Source organism: Somniosus microcephalus, chromosome 27, assembly GCF_052327205.1.
Source record: "Somniosus microcephalus isolate GS21.2 chromosome 27, FLI_Smic_1.0, whole genome shotgun sequence".
In the NCBI taxonomy this organism is placed as follows: domain Eukaryota; kingdom Metazoa; phylum Chordata; class Chondrichthyes; order Squaliformes; family Somniosidae; genus Somniosus; species Somniosus microcephalus.
In genome coordinates, this window is record NC_141013.1 from 44,563,085 (window position 1) to 44,588,063 (window position 24,979).

At 49.5% G+C, this 24,979-nt stretch overlaps 1 protein-coding gene across 1 annotated transcript in view; it reads left to right on the plus strand.

Annotated features, from left to right (window-relative positions):
* The window catches only part of adamts17 (ADAM metallopeptidase with thrombospondin type 1 motif, 17), an 821,255-nt gene that overhangs the window by 495,361 nt on the left and 300,915 nt on the right, over positions 1-24,979 (plus strand). The window contains exon 10 of the mRNA XM_085968920.1: positions 15,293-15,394. Coding sequence (XP_085825046.1) covers positions 15,293-15,394 — 102 coding nt within the window. The remainder of the gene's footprint in view (positions 1-15,292; positions 15,395-24,979) is intronic.

The following is a 24,979-nucleotide window of genomic DNA, read 5'->3' on the forward strand; positions in this document are numbered from 1 at the left end:
ATGATCTGGAATGCAATGCCTGAAAGTGCAGTGGAAGCAGATTCAATATTAACTTGAATTGGAAAAGTTTGCAGGGCTGTGGGGAAAGAGCGTGGGGAGTGGGACTAATAGCACGTCTGACGTTCACATGATCTGTCAGTGACTTCTTCCCTAATTGGCTTGCTGAGCCCGCTCATAACAAGCTCAATCAGGGGAAAATCCCTCTGAATGGTCAGGCGAGGATGGAGGCGGGACATTGACACGACAAGCAGAAGTCCCGCCTCCAAGTCGCCTCCATTGACAAAATTCCAGCCCATTGAGTACAAAAGCAAGGAAGTTCTGCTTGTATTGATTTCTTTGTGGGTTCAATGACGAGACATTTATGAAAGAGAATGGCCTAGAAATTCAGTAAGGCGCTGCCAGTTTTGCGGCCAGTTACCGCCCAAAGAGGGCTTCTGCGCCAATAGAGGAGGTGGCGCTGATATTGAGCTCGGCGGTAATGGCGGCGGTAGCCGGTAGCGCTGCGCCGGCACCGATGACGTCATCGGTGTGCGCAGTGCCCCGTTTCTGCCCCGATGCCGGCCCGACGCCCATATTCAGTTGCCGCCGCCTCCTCTGTGGCGGCCGCTACTAACATCCGGAGACCAGGGCCTTACTGCAGCCTTAGTGGGGCGCATAAAGGTGGAGGTGTGGCCGGCCGCTTTTTCGGCGGCCGCATGCCCGCACCTCCTTCCCCGGCCTCCTCCACCACCCCGCCCCCCCCCCCGCGGCATTGCCGGCTGCTTTCCGCGAGCCCGGCACTTCTCCGTGGTGCCGGGCTCATTTGCCGGCACAATCCAGCGGCAATCTCCCCGTTGCAGGCACCTCCACCTTAAGAGAAGGAGGAGGCCTGCAGTACCGCAGCCTGCCGCACCGCATCGGGTGTCGCAGCGGCACCTAGAGCGCTGAAATTCAGTTTCAGCGCCCCAAGCGGGGGCGGGCACACCCTGGAATAGCGCCCGGTTCCGACTTGAGGCGCAAAAACTGAATATCTGACGGTTGCAATTGGCTCCGCGCCCAGCGCTAACTTTTGGGCGCTAGACAGCTGGCGGGGCCATAGTGAATTTCTAGGCCAATGTCTTTTAATCTAAAGTCTGTTCAACTCTTTATACAGCATTTCAGGAGACACCATGCTAGTGATCCATCTGGAACGAAACTGAAACTAAACTAAACTGCCTTGCTTGTCTCTGTCACATGCCCTCTGCTGGTCAGGCACAAGCAATCAATACATGCAAACCTGCTGGTAAGGCTTCATAATCAAACAGGCAAATACCATCTCTATTTGCTGATATCATTACATCTCCTTTTCTTAAAACAGAAGTATTTTACTTTTAACTAACAACATGTTTTCTTTGTATTAATCTGCATTTTAACTGTAACACTTAATGAACTTACATTATCATTATCATGATCAAGGTTTTTTAACCTTGCTTTGTGTGTTCACATGAAATATGTCAATACACTAGAACTTGAAGAAAGAATAAGATAACATTACTTCCTTCTATAACAATAGTCCTTAAATTTGCTCAATGAGTCTCTCAGGAGGCTTCACGTGTCTTGAGGATTTTCTGATTGATTGTCCTTGAATCTGAGTTGTTGCCTCAGATGATGTGTTCTCAGCTGTGTGATCAGGTTGTTCAACAGTATCAGTCTCTTGACCTGCTGTGGCTGGTCCCATGAGAAGATCTCGACGATTTCTTCTCAGAACAGCACCCTCATCTGTCTGAATGGTGTATGATCTTGGTTGAACTTCACTCAGGACAGTTCCCTTCTGAGTCCATGGCCTAGAAATTCACTTGCGTTTGCGCCCAATTAGGGGCGAAAGAGTGGGTTGCGCCGGAAGTTGCGTCGCGCCCGAAATTAGGTGGGCCCTAACATCAGCGTTAGCCGGTAGCGCTGCGCCGGCACCGATGACGTCATCGGTGTGCGCAGTGCCCCGGTACCGCCCGAAACCACGCCGATCCCCATCTTCAGTAGCGGCCGCCTCATCCGTGGCGGCCGCTAACAACATCGGGAGACCGGGTCCTTACAGCCGCCTTAGCGGGGCGCTTTAAGGTGGAGGTGCGGCCGGCCGCTTTTTCGGCGGCCGCCTGCCCGCACCTCCTTCCCCAGCCTCCTCCACCCCCCCTCCCCCGCGGCATTGCCGGCTGGTTTCGGTGGAGCCCGGCACTTCTCCGTTGTGCCGGGCTCTTTTGCCGGCACTTGCAATCGGGGCTCCGGCCGTTGCAGGCACCTCCCCCTTAAGAGAAGGGGGAGGCCTGCAGTACAGCAGCCTGCCGCACCGCATCGGGTGGCGCAGCGGGACCGGCAGCGCTGAAATTCACTTTCAGCGCCCCAAGCAGGGCGGCCAAACCCTGGAACAGCGCCCGGTTCCGCTTTGGGGCGCTGAAAGTGAATATGGGGCGGGCACAACTGGCTCCGCGGCGGGCGCAAAATTTACGGCGCAAACGAGCTGGCGGGGCTATACCCAATTTCTAGGCCCATATCTTTGTTTTGTCTTTGAACCTTACTTGGTCACCAGTGTGAAGTTCAGGTAGGCTTTGTGTTCCTCTGTCATAGTAGTACTTTTGCTTTTCTTTCTGTTCTTTAAACTTCCTCACTTTCTCCCCCTCTTTTGTTTTCAGGAGGTTCTCTGGGATGGGTAGGTTTGACCTTAGCCGACGTCCCATCAGGAGTTGGGCTGGTGACATACCACATTCGAGCGGCGTTGTGCGGTATACAAGCATGCTCTGGTAGAAGTCAGTTCCACTGTCTTTTGCCTTGTACATCAGTCTTTTCACTGTGTTTGTGGGCTCTCCTGGGTCAACAGCTCTGGACAACGTGTCTGCTGTATACATCAGCTTACCCGGTGTGTACGCAACATTCAGTTCATCATAGACTGTCTCTCCTTCGCTTTCCACAACGAGGACTCTCTTTACCAGGTTCAGTCTCTCACAGGCTTTTAAACCTAGTATGGCTTGCACATCCTTTGGCACCACGATTAATGCTAGCGTGTGCTCTCTGTCCTTGTGTGTTACTTTGACAATGCATCTTCCTTTCACTGGTATATCAGTACCTGTGTATCCTGTCACTTTCACTTTTATTCCATGTATCTTTGGTCTGGGTCTAATTTTCTTAAAATCAGTCTCTGATATCACATTAACTTGTGCTCCAGTATCCAATTTAAATGGAATGTGTATGTCATTCACTTTTAGTGTCAACATCCAGTCTCTTTTTTCTTCTTTGTTTTCAGACACAACATCTACATAGAACTCCTCTATGTCGCTTTCATCTACTGCATGGACCTTGCTTTGTTGCATTTGGTTCTTACAGCAACGGGCATAATGGTTGTTCTTGTTGCAACTATTGCATGTTTTACCATATGCTGGACACTTTCTTGGTGGATGCTGTGTACCGCATCGACTACATGACTTTCGATTATCCCTTTCATTTTCGTTCGCTGGCCACGCCTCTTTTTTCACATTGGCGCTCTTTTTGTTAAACGGTTTGTGTCCGTTCTTTCTCACTGCATCCACGTTGCAGCTACTGTCACTGAACAGCTCCTTTGCCTGCAACTTCACAGTCTCTGTAGCCCTACACAGTGCTATGGCTTTTCCCAGGTCTAGCTCTTGCTCTCTTAGCAGTCTTTCCCTTAGACCATTATCCGGAATACCACATGTAGTGTATGTACCTTTAAGAGCCCCTGTGTACTGTAATACCGGTAGTGACCACTCAGGTATATAAGCCTGTATAGCGTCTTGTATCTTTTAGTTCAGCCCTGACCTTCGACTAGTAAAGACCTGTTAAAGTTATTCTTGTGGTCTGTGTGCAGTGATTCATATTAACCATAACTGGAACACACAGACTTAACAGTGGCGACGAGGATGGGATCTTACCCTGCGGCAGAGATATATCCAAGGCAGTTTAACGGGCGTCAAGAAGAGGCATCCGCCCTCATCATCCTGCTGAGAAAAGGCTCGGGTCTGAAGAGCAAGGAAGAATCCTGACACGAAGCCTTCCATCAGCAACAGGCAGTGATCATCCCTTCTATCACGGTGGTGGGTAAGCCGATCAGCGACGAGCAGCAAGTCGGCCACGTTGGCTGTGAAGTAGGGGAGGGAAAAACAGAGGATATAAGGGCGGAGAACTCGACCACGGCCGGGGAAAAGAGCCGGACAGAAGTCGGGGCCAGAGGCGCTGAGACTGGGGCAGCGTAAGGCACGGGAGCCGCGGTGAATGCAAACGCAGCCGGTGTAAAAGACTGGGCTGCAAGCGGGCTGGGAGACGCAACAGCGCCGAGAGAGAGCTCGACCGCGACAGGGGAAAAAGGCCGGGCAGCTACCGAGGCCGCGAGGCGCGAAATAATTTTTTTTTAAAAAACCGCGGAGAACTCAGCTGCAGCCGGGGGAAAGGACCGGACTGCAAGAGGGGCTGGGAGGCACGATTTGAGAACCGCTGGGGAGGGCGAACGCAGCAATACGGCAATCGCCATTACAGCCAGCGGGGGAGAAAGGCAAACATGGGAAGCCGCCATTTTCGTAGGCGGGGGAAGAAGACAAGCGCGGGAAACCGCCATTTTGAAAAAATAAATAAATAAAAATTTATTTTTGTTTCTCAAGAAGATTGCGAGGATGCCTAAGCGTGGTAACATCAACGATTTCGATCCCGATGTTGAAGATTGGGCCACGTATGTAGAACGCATAGAGATTTATTGTAAGGCAAATAAAATATCAGATGAAGATAAAGCACTAACCTTACTAAACTCAATGGGTGCGAAGACATGCGGGCTATTGAAGCATCTTCTATCACCAGCTAAACCGGCGGATCAGGCTTTCGCTAATATTGTTGCTGTCCTGAGAAATCATTTGAACCCCACACCGCTGATGTTAGCGAAACGATTTAAATTTTATGCGAGAACGCAACTGAAAGAGGAAAGCAACGCGGAGTATTTAATTGAACTGCGTAAGCTAGCGAAATACTGTCAGTTTGGGGAAAGACTGACAGAGGCACTGAGAGACAAATTCGTGTGTGGATTGTCGAAAGAAGGAACACAAAAGCGGCTGCTTGAAGAGAATGATCTTACACTTGATAAGGCTGTCACTATTGCAGCATCGCACGAAGCCACAGCGAGAGGCACTGCGGAAATGCAGCTGAAGGCAGCGGTACTCAGCGTAGATCAAATGGCTTTGGGTACAATGAAATGTTATCGTTGTGGAAAGACAACACACGATCAGAACCAATGCTGGTTTAAAAACCAGGAATGTAGAAAATGTGGCAAGCTTGGTCACATAGCTAAAGTATGCCGGTCAGGAAAGAAGACCAGCAACAAAAAGTCACCGCAGGAAAAGTGCAGAAAGGTACATAAGGTGGCTGAGAAGAGTTCGGATGAACAGAATTCGGATTCAGACTCCAACAGCAAGGAACTGGGTAGTCTGAGAATTCACAATGTGAGTAAGGAAGCTGACCTACAAACTATCTGGGTCACACTGCAGATAGCAGGAGTCCAAGTGAAGATGGAATTGGACACCGGATCGGCGTTGACGGTCATGAATAAGCAAGATTACAAAAGGTTATTCACACATATTCCCCTACGGGATACGGAGATAGTATTGCAGACATACACGGGGCAAAGAGTATACCCCATTGGAAAGATAAAAGTCAAGGTGATACACAAGGGCAAAGAACACCAAGGAATGGACTTATATGTACTACCTGAGGGAGGTCCACCACTTCTGGGACGGGAGTGGATCAGGAAAATAAATATGGACTGGCACTCCCTAAAAGCAATAATGGTAGATCCCGGAGAAAAAGATGTCAAACCTGAACGATTGTCCAGAATATTGGATGAGGCTAAAGAGGTGTTCCAACAGGGACTGGGAACACTGAGAGGAATTAAGGCAAAAATCAAGATTGCAGAACATGCAAACCCTTATGCGATACGGCCTGCTGTGGAAGCTGAGCTGGAAGGGCTAGAACGTTCAGGAGTACTGTCTAAGGTGGACTGGAGTGAGTGGGCCACGCCCATTGTTCCCGTCATGAAGCGTTCATCGAGTAACAAGCCAGGGGAACCGGGGAAGGTCCGCATCTGTGGAGACTTCAAGATCACAGTTAATCCGGTGCTTCACACGGTGCAATATCCGCTTCCGCGGATTGAGGATATCTTTGCTTCATTGTCTGGCGGGAAACACTTCACGAAGATAGACCTGGCGCAAGCGTACTTACAGATGGAAGTTGAGGAAGAGTCGCGCCAGTATCTCACAATCAACACGCACAGAGGCTTGTATTGATATAATAGACTGGTTTTTGGAGTGGCTTCAGCTCCAGCAATTTGGCAGAGGGCCATGGAGCAGGTATTACAGGGAATTCCAAGCACTCAATGTTACTTGGACGATATCCTGATTACAGGAGATGACGATGAGGAACACCTTGCAAATTTGAAACTGGTGCTCACCAGATTGAAGGAATATGGACTTCGAGTTAATCGCCAGAAATGTGAGTTCTTTCAGAAACGGATCTCGTACTGTGGTCATGTCATTGACCAGGAGGGGCTGCACAAGTCACCTGACAAGATCGAAGCTGTTGTGAAGGCTCCCGCTCCGGAAAATGTATCCCAGTTGAGGTCGTTCATAGGGTTGATTAACTATTACCATAAGTTTCTGCCAAATCTATCCACGGTGCTGCACCCACTGAATGCTCTTTTGCAGAAAGAAGTACCATGGAAGTGGAGCGAGGACTGTAAGAAGGCCTTTCGCAAAAGCAAGGCATTGATCACCTCAGAGGAAGTGTTGGCTCACTTCAAACCAACGCTACCTATTCGTTTAGCTTGTGATGCTTCTCCTTATGGTATTGGAGCAGTACTCTCACACAAGTTGCCAAATGGCTTGGAAAGGCCAGTCGCATTTGCATCCAGATCATTGACCTCCGCTGAGCGCAACGATGCTCAGATAGATAGGGAGGCTCTCAGCCTTGTGTGGGGAGTAAAGAAGTTTAATCATTACCTGCAGGGCCAGAAGTTTACACTGCTGACAGACCACCAGCCGTTGGTATCCATATTCAACCCTAAAAAGGGCGTTCCCATTATGACAGCGCAAAGGCTACAGAGGTGGTCCCTTTTCCTAGGGGCACACCAATATGACATAGAATACAAAGGATCAAAACAGCATGGGAATGCTGACGGTTTATCGCGCCTACCGTTGCCAACGGTAGAAGAGGCGCCTACAGTGGACCCAGCGGAGATGTTCCACTCAACCATAGTGGAATGTCTACCAGTAACAAATTCTACCATTGAAAAGGAAACGAGAAATGACTCGACTCTCTCACGAGTCTACGATTTAACGGTGAAGGGATGGCCAGCACATGGCGAACCACTGTTGCCAGCATTCTCGCAAAGAAGAGAACAGCTGTCAGTGTGCCGAGGAACCTTGATGTGTGGATCCAGTGTGAGGGTGCCAGTCAGTTCCTTCTGTAACCTCTAGATGGCACCTTCACTTGTTTGTTTTCCAGCCCTTTGTTAATTGTTCCTAGCTTCCTGTGTTAATGCTTAACGGCCTGTTAGCTGTTCATGGGTTGCACCTGGTTTTCTTGGTATATAAGTTCTATGGTTGTTTCACTCTTTGCTCAGTCCTAGCCGGGTAACCGGGGGGGGGAACGTGCCCTTGCTCTGTGGCTCCTGGCTTTAACTAGTTGGTTGCCATAGTTCTCTCGAGCTTTGTATTTAAGATGTATTCTCGAGCTTTGTATTTAAGATGTATTCTCGAGCTTTGTATTTAAGATGTATTCTCGAGCTTTGTAATTAAGATGTATTCTCGAGCTCTGTATTTAAGATGTAACTAACTTTGTGTTCTTGTTGTTCTTAGTCTTGATAAGGTACTGGTTGGACTAGCGTGTTGCCGTGCTGGCGCTTGTCTTGAGCTTTGTTTTGAGAAGCCTGTTACCCCTGCGGCAGCCCCTCGTGATAGCTTGTCTCGAGTCTTGTCTCGGCAAGCTGGTTGCGCTTGTGGTAAGCTTATCCCAGCTCAGTATGGACAAGTAGGTTGCCTACATGGAAGCTGTCCTGAGTTCCTATTCTTGACTAGTCGTTTTGTAACTTGTCTCGAGTTCTATGTATATTGTTCTTCTCTCGAGTTCTATGTATGATGTGGTTTCCTGTCTCGAGTTCTTGCGTATGCTGTTGTGTTCTTTGTATGAATCTAGTTATGTGTGAACCTAGTTAAGTAATGAATAAAGTACTGTTCCTTAAGATTGTATACCTGCCTCTAGCCTGGTTTCTGCACTTGGGTCCAGAACCTACCTTGCCCGGAGGGCACGGCCCCGTATCTATACAGCCCCGCGGCTCCCCAACCCTGACATCCAGAGTGGTGATTCCACCCAAACTCCAGTATAAAGTGCTAAAGGAGCTTCACGAGGGGCATCTGGGTGGAGTGAAAATGAAGAACCTATCCAGAGCGTTTGTGTGGTGGCCAGGTATCGATGGAGACATCGAAGAAATGACCAAGAGCTGTCTAGGATGCCAGAAGGTCCAAAACGCCCCACCACAAGCCCCTCTACATCCATGGGAGTGGCCCTCATCTCCATGGCACAGGGTACATATCGATTTTGCTGGTCCATTTATGGACTCAATGTTCTTAATCGCGGTGGATGCACACTCCAAGTGGCTGGAGGTAATAAAGATGTCCACCACCACGGAAAAAACCATCACAGTATTAAGGACCATATTTGCCAGGAATGGGCTGCCGGAACAGATCTGTTCTGATAATGGACCGCAATTTGTGTCCGACGAATTCAGGAAGTTCTTAAAAAACAATGGGGTTAAGCACTACACGTCCGCCCCATACCATCCCGCCACCAATGGATTAGCTGAAAGGTTTGTCCAGACCTTCAAGAAGGGGGGAGTGGGACTAATTGGGGCTCTTTCAAACAGCCGGCACAGGCACGATGGGCCGAATGGCCTCCTTCTGTGCTGTAAGATTCTATGATCTCTAAAGTATATGAGCTGCGTCCTGTGATACTCTGTGGAGCAGCCAAAGTGATTCTCAATGAAAGAGTCAGTAGTTTGTTAAATATCAGTTTTTTTTTGGAAAGACCTCTGCAGGTTCCTGTGGGTTAAAAGGAGCCTCGTTTTGTCGAAGATTTGCTGATTGTTTCAGTTTTGGAAGTCGAGGCTCTGCACAATGCTGAGATCTACAAATTACTGAAGCACGGTGACCCTGGATTGCAGTGTCAGTACTCTTCCAACTTACTGTCACTTACTGCCACAAAGACAAAGTGATGGAGGGAAGTTCCCACACTTTCTGTTGAGTCAAACTCACTTTTCCCCCAACTGTGAAGGTGTCAACATCGCAAGCAACACGTACATGGAGCAACACCCATATATGGCGTGGCAGCGTCACTAAGGGGTGAAAACCATATAAGGAAACCCATTCAAGCTTCCTGTGATGGGGACAGTGTAATACTATGGAGAAGTGTGTTTTGTTGACTTATTGGGGTTGACTTGGGGAGGGGGAACGGTGCGTGGGAGTAGTTGAACTCAGGTGATCGACTTACTCAGGCTCTGTTCCCAGCTGGCACCATTTTCTCCCGCCTCAGGCAGAATGGGGACATAACTGAAATGTAAAAGTTGTGTCCTGATAATGTCATCGGCGCTGCAACGCTATTAACTAGAACTGTGGGGGGGTGGGGTGGCCTGCCTGGTGGCAAATCCGGCAGAGAAACCTGGCGGGAGGCAGCAGAGGCCGGAAGAGGCCAAGGGAAGTTTCACTTTGTACTCTTTGGGAAGGTTCTTTGGGGGCCAGGAGGAGTAGGAGTGCCTCCCTCCGCCCAGCCCTCCCTCTCCCTCTCCACACCGCTGTATGTGTGGGAACCTGCGCAGAGATTATTCGGCAGCTCCACCTCGCAGCTTAGTTTGGAGCTGGCGATACGCGGGCATTGCAGAGGGAGGGCAGGAGCAGCAGCTGAAAACCGAGACTCAAACTTTAAGCTCTTAACTTTATAACGTTACAAAGGCTGAGCAGTTGGTCCTAGCTCTCAACTCATAATTGCAGTTGTTCAGTTTTAAAATTGGGGGTTTTTTAGGCACAATGAACTGGATTTGTTTTCACTGGAGCCGGTTAAGAGGATTTAAAGAGGATCTAATCGAGATCTGCAACATTTTGGATGTATTTTCAGAGGTGTAAAGTGGGCAGGTTCCGTACTGCACCGCTGATCGGCTCATTGCCCAAACATTCGAGGTGAAAATTACCCACCCCCATTTAAAAGGGAATTGGAGAGGTATTTACAAAGGAAGAATATAACAGGATATGAGGAAGAGCAGTGCTTCGGGAATAGAGTAACTAGAATAATAGGATTAGACAACTGCAGTCAGCAGCTGGCACAGGCACATGATGCCTTCTGTGCAGTAAATTTTATAATTCATTAAAATCTGAAGTAAATTAAAAGGGAAAGCAGTTCTTGTTTATCTGTGACTGTTAAACGCACCGTGCACAGCGGAGAAAGGATTTGTACTGTGCAACTCAGGGCAATACAGAAATTGCACAAAAGATTCACATTGCTTCAACATCTGTTTTTAATGCAAAATTTACTCTGAGTTCACTTAAGCAGCATTTAATGATCAGAGAAGCAGTTTATATTCTTATTATGTGCTGATTATATGGCTGCACAAAGCCAGGGTTTTTTTTTCCTGGTCCGATGGATCTGCTGCACCTACTGGGTTAGACCTTGCCTGTGGCTCGTGCTCTGCTGGGACGTGGCTGCCCTACAATGGCTGCTAGCCCAGGGTCAGGGTCATACTGTGGGCAGGTTCCTGCTGCTGCTCCTGCCTCCGGAAGGGAAGGCGAGGGCAATGGCCGTGGCACCTGTCGCACTCTCGCAGAGGCTGGCAAAATGACTGAAAACAAACTAAAACTTCTTGCAATCTTGTATACTGTATTCGCTGCTCACGATGTGGTCTCCTCTACATTGGGGAGACCAAACGCAGATTGGGTGACCGCTTTGCAGAACACCTCCGTTCAGTCCGTAAGGGGGACCCCGAGCTTCCGGTCGCCTGTCACTTTAATTCACCGCCCCATTCCCACTCAGACCTCTCCGTCCTCGGCCTCTTGCATTGTTCCACGGAAGCTCAGCGTAAGCTCGAGGAACAGCACCTCGGGGGAAAAATTCAGCATCGCCCTGTTTGGGGCGCCATTATCGGCCGTGCGCAAAGTTTAGCGCTTGGCACTAATTATCGCCTCCGACAGCAAACTTGGCTTTTATCGCCCCTGTAGGTGATTGGAGCGCTAAATCAGGCGCTTCACACCTGTTTTAAGGCGCAAAGGCCGAGGAGCGAGGCGCTACCTCAGAGCGCCGGCGAAGCAAGGAAGGGCAAATCAAAATAAACCTGCAAAGTGCTGCTCAGTACTCAAAACTCCTTCACACAGCGTTGAATCTCTCCAGAAGTCTCTCTCTCCCTCTCAGAATGCGTGGTGCAAAAACGTCACCAACAAAAAAAGGCAGGAAGCGGTCGCCTTTAAATAGCGCTCCCCCAGTCCCTTTCTGACAGCAAAACGCTCCCCTCAACCTGTCGTTGCTAGCGGCAGGCGGTAAGGCAGGGGGCGCCACTCAATATCCGGTCCGGGGCGCTAACGGGGCGTTGCGCTCTCGACAGACATCACAATCTGCCGGCGCAGGAGATCGTGGCGGTAGTGTTTAGCGCTGCCACAAAATGTGTCGTTAATTTCGCGAGTGGCGCAAACATCGCCGTGCCCGGGCGCTAGTTGCTTTGCGCCCCATTGGCGCCCTCTTAAGGCGCTAACAGGAGGCGCAAACAACTGAATTTTTCCCCCCTCATCTTTTGATTAGGCACTTTACAGCCCTCTGGACTCAACATAGAGTTCAACAATTTCAGATCATAACCTCGGCCCCTATCACATATATATATATTTTATCCACACACTTTGTTTGTGTTTTCTGTTCTTCTCCCCCACAGGGCAGCTGTCCTTCACTCTGCCAGCGCAATTCACACCTCATCTCGAGCCATCCTTTGTTTCTTAACCTGTCCCATTACCGTCTCCTCTTGCCTTGAATATCTCTCAATGGCCTAGAAATTCAGTTTGGGCCCGCCAGCTGGTTTGCGCCCAAAAGTTAGCGCTGAGCGCGGAGCCAGTTGCACCCGTCAGATATTCGGCTTCTGCGCCCCAAGTCGGAACCGGGCGCTATTCCAGGGTGTGCCCGCCCCCGCTTGGGGTGCTGAAACTGAATTTCAGCGCTGTAGGCGCCGCTGCGCCACCCGATGCGGTGCGGCAGGCTGCGGTACTGCAGGCCTCCTCCTTCTCTTAAGGTGGAGGTGCCTGCAACGGGGAGATCGCCGCTGGATTGTGCCGGCAAATGAGCCCGGCACCACGGAGAAGTGCCAGGCTCGCGGAAAGCAGCCGGCAATGCCGCGGGGGGGTTGGTGGATGAGGCCGGGGAAGGAGGTGCGGGCAGGCGGCCGCCGAAAAAGCGGCCGGCCGCACCTCCACCTTTATGCGCCCCACTAACGCCGCAGTAAGGCCCTGGTCTCCGGATGTAAGTAGCGGCCGCCACGGAGGAGGCGGCGGCAACTGAATATGGGATTCGGGCCGGCATCGGGGCGGAACCGGGGCACTGCGCACACCGATGACGTCATCGGTGCCGGCGCAGCGCTACCGGCTACCGCCGCCATTACCGCAGCGCTGAATATCAGCGCGAACTCCTCTATTGGCGCAAAAGCCCTCTTTGGGCGAAAACTGGGCGCAAAGCCAACCGAATTTCTAGGCCAATGTCTCTTAATCTCTCCCACCTTCTATCCTATCACAGACCTTCCCTTTTGTTCTTTCATCCCCTCCCCCATGTCCCAGCCCCTACACTTGCTTTAAAATCTGTTCCTTTTCCTGCTTTTTTCCAGTTCTGACGAAAGGTCTTCGATCTGAAACGTTAACTCTGTTTCTCTCTCCACAGATGCTGCCGACCCGCTGAGTTTCTCCAGCATTTTCTGTTTGTATTTCTAAAATTTCCCAGCTTGCCTGGTGCCACTGATCGACAGGCAAGGTGGCTCTTTAAAGTTTCAATTGCCCGCCCCCCCCCATCCGGACAGGAGTCGCACACCAACGCTTCTCGTGCCCAGCATTGCTTTGGCACAAACGACGGAAAATAAATATCACGTTGTCGTGTTAATTGCATCTCATGACAACACGTTTGACACCCCTATTGGCAGCAATGTATAGAAGTACTTGAAAAGGAAAAATTGCAAAGCTGTGGGTAAAATCCGGGGGAGTTTGGACTAATTGGACTCATTGAAACATACAAAATTCTTACAGGGCTTGACAGGGTAGATGCTGGGAGGATGTTTCCCCTGGCTGGGGAGTCTAGAACCAGGGGTCACAGTCTCAGAATAAGGGCTCGGCCATTTAGGACTGAGATGAGGAGAAATTTCTTCACTCAGTGGGTGGTGAATCTTTGGAATTCTCTGCCCCAGAGGGCTGTGGAGGCTCAGTCGTTGAGTATATTCAAGACAGAGATCGATGGATTTTTGAATATTAAGGGAATCAAGGGATATGGGGATAGTGCAGGAAAGTGGAGATGAGGCCTAAGATCAGCCATGATCTTATTGAATGGCGGAGCAGGCTCGAGGGGCCAAATGGCCGACTCCTGCTCCTATTTTCTTATGTTCTATGTTCTTATGATAGTTCTTTCAAAGAGCTGGCACAGGCACAATGGGCCGAATGGCTTCCTTCTGTGCTGTACGAGTCTATGAAGTGGTATCGGGTGGTGGGGAGCTGGCCGGATGGCTCCCTGCCTGATTTTCTTCCCCCTCCTGCTGCAGAGAGATGGCATAACGCCAAAGGAAAATCTGCCCTTGTGATAGAATCCCCTCAGATCAGCCCTGAGGCTGTAGCAGTATGGCAATGTTACATAGCATAATTAGAATGCTATACAGTCAGTGGCTACTCCTCCAGTCGCAGTCCGAGTTGTATATAACCCATGCAGTGCAGCAGTGATTAAATACACATGCACGGCCTGAATTTGTGAAATCGCACTTCTGGCAAAGAGCCTCGAACGCGAGGAGCACTTATCGGGAAATCGGAGGCGTGCTTGTTATTTTCTGTCCAAATGCAGTCCTGCGTAGCCATCTCCTGCCAACAGCAGCACTGAAGCAGCCAGTAACAGCGACAGACCAGTCCACGGCGAGCAGGTTCAGGGTTCGCTGCCCTGTCATTGAACAAACCCCAACTCACTGGCTGACGAAGTTACTACCTGAAGTTTTAATCACCTCCATTGGAAAACGGCTGGGCCTTTCTGTGAAAGCCCATTAACAAAGTATTCATGAGCAGCAGCAGACTTTCTGATTGGGGGGGAAACGATGAATGACGCACCTTTTTTTGACAGGGGAGGAATATGGACTAATGGAGAACAGAAAAATGCTGATGGTTTCAATTTAACTCCTGGTTTTCCACCAGTTTTAATAAAACTGCATTTATATAGCATCTTTCATGATCTTAGGATGTCACAAAGTGCTTTGCAGGCAATCAAGTACTATTGAACTGTAGTCACTGTTGTAATACTGGAAACGCAGCAAACAATTTGTGCACAGCAAGGTCCCACAAACAATAATGCGATAAATATTGGCCAGGACACCAGGAAGAACACCCCTGCTCCTCTAAATCGTGCCATAGGATCTTTTATGTCTCCTCCAGGCTCCATAAATCCAGGCTGGGCCACACCACTCCAGTTCCACCCTACCCCTGCCACCCCCCCCCCCCAAGACATCGGGATTGGATCTCCCCCACGGGCCTACCTTCTCCGCCCACAGCCCGCCATCCTGATGCTAATGAGGTCCAGCCGTCAGAATTGGCCAGGCTTCACACTGCGACTGCCGAATCCATCCCGTTGTCTCAGTAATTTTGCCGAATGACTGTGATGGGTGAACTGTTGGCGTGTTTAAGGCTGCAGTGGGACTGAGGAAAACATGAGAAGCTGATTTTTGTTCGGCAAGGGTATTCAGGGGTACGGGACAGACCGGGTGGATGGATGAGCCATGATCTAATTGAATGGCGGAACAGGCTCGAAGGGCCGAATGGTCCACTGCTGTTCCTGTGTTCCCACTCTTGTGACCCGGACTACCTGTGACCAACATCTGGGGAGAGCCGCCCTTATTATTAATATTTACAGATATTAATTTGTCATTACAGGATGGGAAATTTTATTTCATTTGTTTGTTGATTTCCTGCTTGTTGACGGATATAATCAGTTATTTGAGTTATGACATGGCCCCAAACTCTAACCCTCAATTTTCCTTTTACTTTAGCATTTAATGTGCGCTGGTCTCTGGTGTCTGGTAGAAGGAGACCAACCCTGCAAAACAAAACTGGACCCTCCGCTGGACGGTACAGAATGTGGTGTTGACAAAGTAAGTTAAAGATCTGTAAAATTCCAATAGATTCACGCTTCAATTGTTCCATCGATCTCTGTATGTTGAGATTATGCAGCCGCAGGCTCACCATGGGCCAACCAAATCCTGCTATCCCACAGCTATGTTGGATTATGAGCCAACTGCACGTTATTTTTAACTTATTTTTCCCACCTGATTTCTCCTAACTGTGTGTTGTTTCAAATTATTATTCTTTGTCGCCACCCACTTCTGCCCTGCTCCCATCATCCTTCTTGTTGCCTGTTTCCATTAGAGGAACCATGACAACGCCCCCAACACCCTCCTCGCTATCTGTACCCTCTACTGGCGCTCTACATCAGCCTGACCCTTGCCCTTGACCTCCAACCGCCAGCTTTTTTTTAAACGGCTTTTCCTCGCTGCTGGTTCCTGCTCTTCCCCACTGTCACTTTTTTTTCTCTCTCGCTGCTGGCTTCTCGTCCCTCCCAGGATCACAAAATGGCTCCTCCCTTCAAGAAAAACTAACTCAAGGGAGAAAAACAACTCTAACTAAAGCAACAATTGATCCTAAAAAAAAAGCGCAAGTAGCTGCCCAACAAACACCAGAAGATGAAAAATAAATGGCTTTCTGGCCATCGGCCCTGCATTCCCACCCAATGCCAGGCATTGTCTCTCACCCCATCCCAGAGCCCTGCTCCCTCACAGCTTCAGGCTGCTTGTTCCTTCGTGAATGTTGCAGTACCGTCTTGACCCGCCTGGAGTTTCCGCTGGGGACGCGATTGGCGGAATGCACCCAGAACGCGCTGGACACTGCGCGGTTTTGCCGGGGTGGAGTTACGCCCAAGTTTCCAAGCAGCATAATCAATCCCTAATCGATTGGTGGCTGGAGAATCACAAAGAGGAGTGGGATTGCCAGGAAATGAGCCGTTCTGCAACTTTTTTAACTAATTGATGATTTCTGCAGCAGCAGGGCGGATCAATTGACTCATTTTATTGCTATCGGTCTTACTTTTTAATTGGCTTCAATTGACTGCTGGATTAATTTAACCACGGGTGCCTGTGAGCCCGAGAACCCGGGCACAGTGTGATGAACCCCTCCCCCCCCCCCCACAACACAATCGGCGGAAACTCTCTTTTCCGGCCTGGGGGTGTGGTCAGTTCTGTTGGCGGGGACTGCTTCGGGTGAAGGGATTGTTGAACTAGCGTAAGAGATCACGGAGACGTGAGTGCAAATTACGCTTAAAATTCTGCGATCTTTTGCGCTATTTCATTTAATTACAGATTAAGCTGTTTTCCGGGCGGAAATGATGCGGAAACTCCAGGCCACAATCTCGACTTGTCAATAACTTCCTCTAATAAAACTTGTGTGAATCAGTGAGGGTGACTGATCGTACACCTTCAGAAAGGGGTAGAGATAAAGGGGGAGAAATTCAGTTGGCTGCGCCACCCGTTAGTGCCTTAAGAGGGCGCTAAGTGGGTCGCAAGCTGCTGCCCACGCCTCCCGCTAAATTCCGCAGGACGCTAGTGGGTGGCGCTAGCCGTTAGCGCTGCGCCACTACCGATGATATCATCGGTGCGCACAGCGCCCCGCTGACGCCCCGGCCATGATATTTGGAAGCGCCCCCTGATTTACCGCCGGACGCTATGTCCGACCAGTTCAGGGGGGCCTACCTGCGGCCGGGGAGGCGCAAATTAAAGGAGAGATGCGGGGCGGCCATTTTTGTTGTTGGCCGCCTGCCAGCACCTGCCTGCACTCCCGTCCCCGGCCTCCTGAACACCCCCCCCCCACCGCGGAGTGCCGGCTGCGTTCCAAGAGCCCGGCACTTCTCCTCAGTGCCGGGCTCTTTTGCCTGCACTCGCGATCCTCGAGGGCCCAGCTGGGCCCCAGATCGCGCTGCACAAGGCCGGAGGAAGGCCTGCAGTACCGCAGCCATACGCTGCGGCACGTTGCGCAACGATATTCAGTCGCTGCGCCCCAAGAGGGATGCGGCGCGCCTGCAGTAGCGCCGCGCTTCCCTTTGGGGCGCTACCACTGAATTTCCGGCGGGCGGCCGCGAATGCTTCCAGGGCGCTACTTTTAGCGCCCTGGCGAGGCTGGCGCCCCAAACGGGACTATAGTCAATTTCTCCCCCAAAGAGTTAGAAACACATGAGAAAGTTTGTACGTGAGAGTGAAAAGGGAGATGGAAGGAGTTGAAGATGAAGAAAGAGAGAGAAGGGAAAAAGAGGCTAAGGGGCAACAGGGAGAGAGAGAGTGGCCATTACAGAGATAACCTTTTTAGATCAGTTGCACCCGCTGGTAGAGTTTGTAAGTTCTCTATTCATGAGGGACAGAAATCTCCGAGTGAAGCAGGAGCTCTTCCAGATCAGAAGTTAGTTAATTGTAGAGTTGCCTCGGAGTTCTAGTTAAGAGGTGGATTGCAGCCGTCAAGTTCCAAGTCAAAGCCTGGCATTCCGATTCATTCCGGGTTTGTTATATCTCGGCCAGACCAGTAGATGGAGCACTTTTCACCAGTGGAGTAAAAACTGACAAGATCTGCGCATCAGACAGTTGTTGGTAAGTCCATTCCTGAGGCTGTTCATTCTCCTCGCTGAAGGAGGGAATGTGGTCAAGAGACAGATTGCTCGGAACGAATTGGGAGCCAAATACATAAAAACTGTTCCCAGGGGACAGGCAGGTCGATCTCACTACCTGCTGTTAATGATTCTTATAGTCTGCTTTTGTTGTTCGCAATCTTGGCATCCTATTTGACCATAAGCAGAATTTCCAGCCCCATATCCTATCCATCAACAAGACCGCCTATTTCCACCTCCATAACATCGCCCGTCTCCACCCCTACCTCAGCTCATCCGCTGCTGAAACCCTCACCCATGCCTCTATTACCTCTAGACTATTCCAAAGCTCTCCTGGCCGGCCTCCCACCTAGCGGCCTCCATTAACTTGAGCTCATCCAAAACTCTGCTACCCGTGTCCTAGCTCGCACCAAACCCTGTTCACCCACACGCTCCTTAAAACCTACCTCTGTGACCAAGCCCTGTCCTAATATCTCCTTATGTGGCTCGGTGTCAAATTCTGTTTGATAATCGCTCCTGTGGAGCGCCTTGAGACATTTTACTACGTTAAAGGCGCTATATAAATGCAAGCTGCTATTATAGGTGGTTTTTTACTAACAATGGGCCAGTTTAAGATGATATAAATTGGAGCTGACTAGTGAGAGAGTAGTCTTGAGTTGCGAGAGGCCAGTAAAGTGCAAAGGCGGTGTGGAGTTCAGCTTCAAAGCAAGTTCAGTCTTGAGGTGCAGGTGGTAAATTGGTGGGGTTAAATCAGTAAGTTGTTTTTGATTTTATTAAAGTTTTAAAGAGATAATAGTTTAGTATATGACAGAGCAGAAGCCTTTACTGTGCGATGCACCTGGTCCTGGATGGCCGATGTCTCCAGTTGTTTGCACTTAAGCTCAAAATATCCACCCTCTAGGAGCAGCTGGTGACTCTCTGTCACATTCAGGAGGATGAGGGTCCTGGGAACACACACACCAGGAGGCAGAGCGGGTCAGTGACGGACAGAGGTGGGCAGGGAGAATAGACAGGAGATCTCCTGAGAGTGTTGAACCAACACACCAGGATTCAGTACTGAAGACCTGGAACAGTGAGAACAACTCGGAGCACAACCACAAGGAAAAACCCGGCAAAAGGTTCCCGAGGTGGTCGGGGGTGAGGGGAATAAAGTGCAAAAATGCAGCAGTTCCAGGGGATTGTGTAGTCAGGGACATTTTCATAGCCACAACTGGCAATCCTGAATGGTGTGTTGCCTCCCAGGTACCAGGGAAGGGATATCTCAGAGCAGGTGTTAAAGATTTTGGAAAGGGAAGGGAAACACCCAGAAACCGTGGTCCATGTGGGAACCAATGATAGAGGAAGAAATAGAATTGGGGTCCTGCAATTCCGAGAGTGATTGAAGAGTAGGACCTCGAGGGCAAGAATCTCAGAATTACTCCCAGTGCCACGTGCTGGTCCATATAGGAATAGTAAGATAACAGAGGTATATGTGTGGCTGGAGAGATGGTGCAGGAGGGAAGGGTTCAGGTTCCTCGGACATTGGGCCCCGTTCTGGGGCAGGACTGGCCTGTACAGATGGACAGGCTTCATCTGAACGAGACTGGGAACAGCATCTTCACTGGGAGAGTAACTAGTGCCGTGGGTGGGGGTTTAAACTAATACGCCCGCAGGGATGGGAAAAAAACCAAGATGGGGAAGCAGGAAGAAAGCAAAAGAGGCCAAGAATGTAGGAAAGGTCAAAGTGCAAAACGGATCAGAAGGAGGAGAGAGACAGAGGGAGGTTTGAGTGGTATATATGTAAGATGCACAAAGCATATTGCGAATTAAATTGGTGAGCTAGAGGCACACATTGACAGTGCTATGTTGGGCGTATGACATAACAGCAGCAACAGAGGCATCACTCAGGATAGGGCAAGACTGGGGCCCAGAAATTCGTCCTGGGCTGTGACACAAAGCGGGCGCTATCGGATCGGTCGCCCGCTACACGCAGCGCCCGATATTTAATTCCATTGACTGCATGGAACAACATCAGGCGCTGTGTGTAACGGGCGGAGAATCCGATAGCGCCTACTTTGTGTCACCGCCCGAGACGGATTTCTAGTCCTGGGAATCTTCGTGGCAAGATACTCAGATATACAGTGGAGTAGAAAAGGGAGTGTCGGTGTTAATGAAACATTCCACTACAGCACAAGAACGCGGCGGCAGTGTCGGCTGGATTTCCTTTTGTATTAAACCTAAAATTTGTCATGTGCCTCTTTATAAAAGTTACATTTTCACTTCAACTTCACTTATCCAGGGAACTCCAGCTTTTGCTGCACCACCTTTACATCCTGTGGGAATATGTCTGGTCTGTGTCCTAATCCTCTCCTGTTTGAATGTCTCCCACTGTTCCTGTATTGTCACATTTGCTTGTTTTACTTTCCAGTTGATCTGGGCTAGTTTATTTTATATCTCTTTGAAATTGGCATTTTTCCAAATATCATTTCAGTTTTCATAATTATGGGATTCGATTGAGTAGATACAGCAAAACTATTTCCTCTGGTGGGGGGAGTCCAGAACAAGGGGGGCCAACCTTAAAATTAGAGCCAGGCCGTTCAGGGGTGAAATCAGGAAGCACTTTTGCACGCGTAGGGTAGTGGAAATCTGGAACTCCCCAACTAAGGTTAGACTAATAGGTCTGTAGTTACCTGGTTTCTCTCTCCTACCCTTCTTAAATAATAGACAGAGACATTTGCAATTTCTTTCACCCCAGCCTGTCTGGCCAACTGGGTCTCCAGGCTATTCAGCTGAATGACAATGTATCCTAACCCTCTGGACAGCAATACCTTCCTCCTCATGTTCCACAGCACACTGTCAATCACTCCCAGAGACCTGCCCAGAGACATCCAGAGGAGGCCACAGTAGAGAGTGAGCCTGGGCGGAGTGCACAGGGTGATTCACAGAGCACAAGTGGGCAGGAGGAGCTGGCTGGAAGCACGTGAGCCCCTGGCTTTGTTCCTGGGGCACAGGAGCCCTTGGCTTTGTTCCTGGGGCACAGGAGCCCTTGGCTTTGTTCCTGGGGCACAGGAGGCCCTGGCTTTATTCCTGGGGCACAGGAGCCCTTGGCTTTGTTCCTGGGGCACAGGAGCCCTTGGCTTTGTTCCTGGGGCACAGGAGGCCCTGGCTTTATTCCTGGGGCACAGGAGCCCTTGGCTTTGTTCCTGGGGCACAGGAGCCCCTGGCTTTGTTCCTGGGGCACAGGAGCCCCTGGCTTTGTTCCTGGGGCACAGGAGCCCCTGGCTTTGTTCCTGGGGCACGTGAGCCCTGGCTTTGTTCCTGGGGCACAGGAGGCCCTGGCTTTGTTCCTGGGGCACAGGAGCCCCTGGCTTTGTTCCTGGGGCACAGGAGGCCCTGGCTTTGTTCCTGGGGCACAGGAGGGTTTCATGATCTAGTTTGTGAAGGAAGAGAAGCAGAATATCACCAGGAGCTGAGTGCTTGTTCCTCGTAGGGGTGAAGGGCGCCGGTTTTGGGGCCCACTGCCTGGCTGTTATACGCTGTCTTGCCCGAGAAATAGACAGGGAAATGGGACAAATAAGCTTCAGTATTCATGAGATGCAGTAAAGCCAGGTGTCCACATGCAGCCCTGACAGGTGAATATAACAAGCAATGACATTCCACGTGAGGCTTCTAGTAGGGTCATGTGAGTGAAGGAAGGGTGAGGGTGTAAAGAGACATGACCATATGAGCATTGACAATAAGCTCTTCAAGCACTTTGGTGGTTGTAAGTAGCAGATATGGTTAATGCAGTGCAGTCTGGAAGCTGTGGCTGTCTGCCCTTACCTTGTCTGACCTGGGAAGGTCATTAAACATATTTTGCAGCACTGACTGATCATTTCCCAATGATTGGACTTGGCACTGAATACCTTGGCAACCGCCTTCCACTTCTCTGCTGCTGCTCTCCTTGGAGCCTGCTGCTTGTCAGAGCTGAGCTCTTGTCCCTGGCCGCCTGTCAGAATGCTTCTTCATCTGCTTCGCCCAGGAGATTGTGTGACTTGAGGGTGAACAGATGATGGACGAGGCTGCACCACCTCTGGTGGGCCATGTGGTCTTATCTTGCCATTTGTCGTATGGTCATAAGTGGGAGGCTCTGTGTCTGCAGATGACCCGTCAGACATTTCAACAGCAGCAACAACTTACATTTATATAGCGCCTTTAACATAGTAAAACATTCCAAGGCGCGTTACCAGTCAAAATTTGACACGGAGCCACATAAGGAGATATTAGGACAGGTGACCAAAAGCTTGGCCAAAGAGGTAGGTTTTAAGGAGCGTCTTAAAGGAGGAGAGAGAGGTAGAGAGGCGGAGAGGTTAGGGAGGGAATTCCAGAGCTTAGGGCCCAGTCAACAGAAGGCACGGCCGCCAATGGTGGAGCGATGGAAATTGTGGATGCTCAAGACGCCAGAATTGGAGGAGTGCAGATAAAATCATAGAAATTTACAGCACAGAAGGAGGCCATTCGGCCCATCTTGTCCGTGCCGGTCGGCAGGCAAAGAGCCATCCACCCTAATCCCACTTTCCAGCACTTGCTCCATAGCCTTGCAGGCATTTCAAGTGCATATCCAAGTACTTTTTAAATGTGATGAGGGTTTCTGCCTCTACCACCCTTTCAGGCAGTGAGTTCCAGACCCCACCACCCTCTGGGTGAACAAATGTCTCCTCAAATCCCCTCTAAACCTCCAACCAATTGCTTTAAATCTATGCCCCCTGGTTTTTGATCCCTCTGCTAAGGGAAATAGGTCCTTTCTATCCACTTTATCTAGGCCCCTCATAATTTTATACACCTCAATTAGGCCTCCCCTCAGCCTCCTCTGTTCCAAAGAAAACAACCCCAGACTATCCAATCTTTCCTCATAGCTAAAGTTCCCCAGCCCAGGCAACATCCTTGTAAATCCCCTCTGTACCCTCTCTGGTGCAATCACATCCTTCCTGTAATGTGGTGACCAGAACTGCACGCAGTATTCTAGCTGCGGCCTAACTAGTGTTTTATACAGTTGAAGCATAACCTCCCTGCTCTTATATTCTATGCCTCGGCTAATAAAGGCAAGTATCCCGTATGCCTTCTTGACCACCTTCTCTACCTGTCCTGCTACCTTCAGGGATCTGTGGACATGCACTCCAAGGTCCCTCTGATCTTCTGCACTTCTCAGTATCCTACCATTTATTGTGTATTCCCTTGCCTTGTTAGCCCTCCCTAAATGCATTACCTCACACTTCTCCAGATTGAATTCCATTTGCCACTGTTCTGCCCACCTGACCAGTCCATTGATATCTTCCTGCAGTCTGCAGCTTTCTTCCTCACTATCAACCACACGGCCAATTTTTGTATCAACTGCAAACTTCTTAATCATACTTCCTACATTCAAGTCTAGATCATTGATATATACCACAAAAAGCAAAGGACCCAGTACTGAGCCCTGCGGAACCCCACTGGAAACAGCCTTCCAGCCACAAAAACACCCATCAACCATTACCCTCTGCTTCCTGTCTCCAAGCCAATTTTGGATCCAACTTGACACGTTGCCTTGGATCCCATGGGCTTTAACTTTCGTGACCAGTCTGCCATATGGGACCTTATCAAAAGCCTTGCTAAAATCCATATAGACTACATCAAATGCACTACCCTCATCGACCCTCCTTGTTACCTCCTCAAAAATTCAATAAAAATAGTCAGACACGAAATCCCTTAACAAATCCGTGCTGACTGTCCTTGATTAATCCGTGTCTTTCTAAATGAAGATTTATCCTGTCCCTCAGAATTTTTTCCAATCATTTTCCCACCACTGAGGTTAGGCTGACTGACCTGTAATTACTCAGTCTATCCCTTTCTCCCTTTTTAAACAACAGTACCATGTTAGCAGTCCTCCAGCCCTCCGGCACCACACCTGAAGCCAGAGAGGATTAGAAAATGATGGTCAGAGCCTCTGCTATTTCCTCTGTTACTTCTCTTAACAGTCTGAGATACATTTCATCCGGGCCTGGGGATTTATCCACTTTCAAAGATGCTAAACCCCTTGATACTTCCTCTTTCACTATGTTTATTTCATCTAATATTTCACACTCCTCCTCCCTGATTGCAATTTCTGCATCGTCCCTCTCTTGTGTGAAAACAGGCGCAAAGTATTCATTAAGAACCATACCGACGTCTCCCGCCTCCACACACAGGTTACCTTTATGGTCCCTAATAGGCCCTACTCTTTCCTTAGTTATCATCTTGCTCTGAATGTATTTATAAAACATCTTTGGGTTTTCCTTGATTTTACTTGCCAATATTTTTTCATGCCCTCTCTTTGCTTTCCTAACTTCCTTTTTGATTTCACCCCTGCACTTTCTGTAGTCCTCTCGGCTTTCTGCAGTACTGAGTCCTCGGTATCTGTCATAAGCTTCCCTTTTTTTCTTTATCCTACCCTGTATGTCCCTTGACATCCAGGGAGCTCTAGATGTGTTAGTCCCACCTTTTTCTTTAAGGGAACATACTTGCTCTGAACCCTCAGGATCTCCTCCACTGCTCTGCCACTGATTTACCTTCAAGTTTCTGTCTCCAGTCCACTTTGGCTAAATCACCTCTCAGCTTACTAAAATTAGCTTTTCCCCAATTGAGAACTTTTATTCCTTTTCCATAACTATCCTAAATCTAACTGAATTATGATCACTATCACCAATATGCCCTCCCACTGATACCCTTTCCACCTGCCCAGCTTCATCCCCTAAACCTAGGTCCAGAACCGCCCCCTCTCTTGTTGGGCTCGCTACGTACTGGCTAAAAAAGTTCTCCTGAATGCATTTTAAGAATTCTGCTCCCTCTAAACCTTTCACACTAATTTTATCCCAGTTAATATTAGGGAAGTTGAAATTCCCTACTATTACTGCCCTATTTTTGCATGTCTCAGAACTTTGCCTACATATTTGCTCTTCTATCTCCCTCTGACTGTTTGGGGGTCTATAGTCCACTCCCAGCGGTGTGATCGCCCCTTATTTGTTTTTCACTTCAACCCGTATGGCCTCATTTGACGATC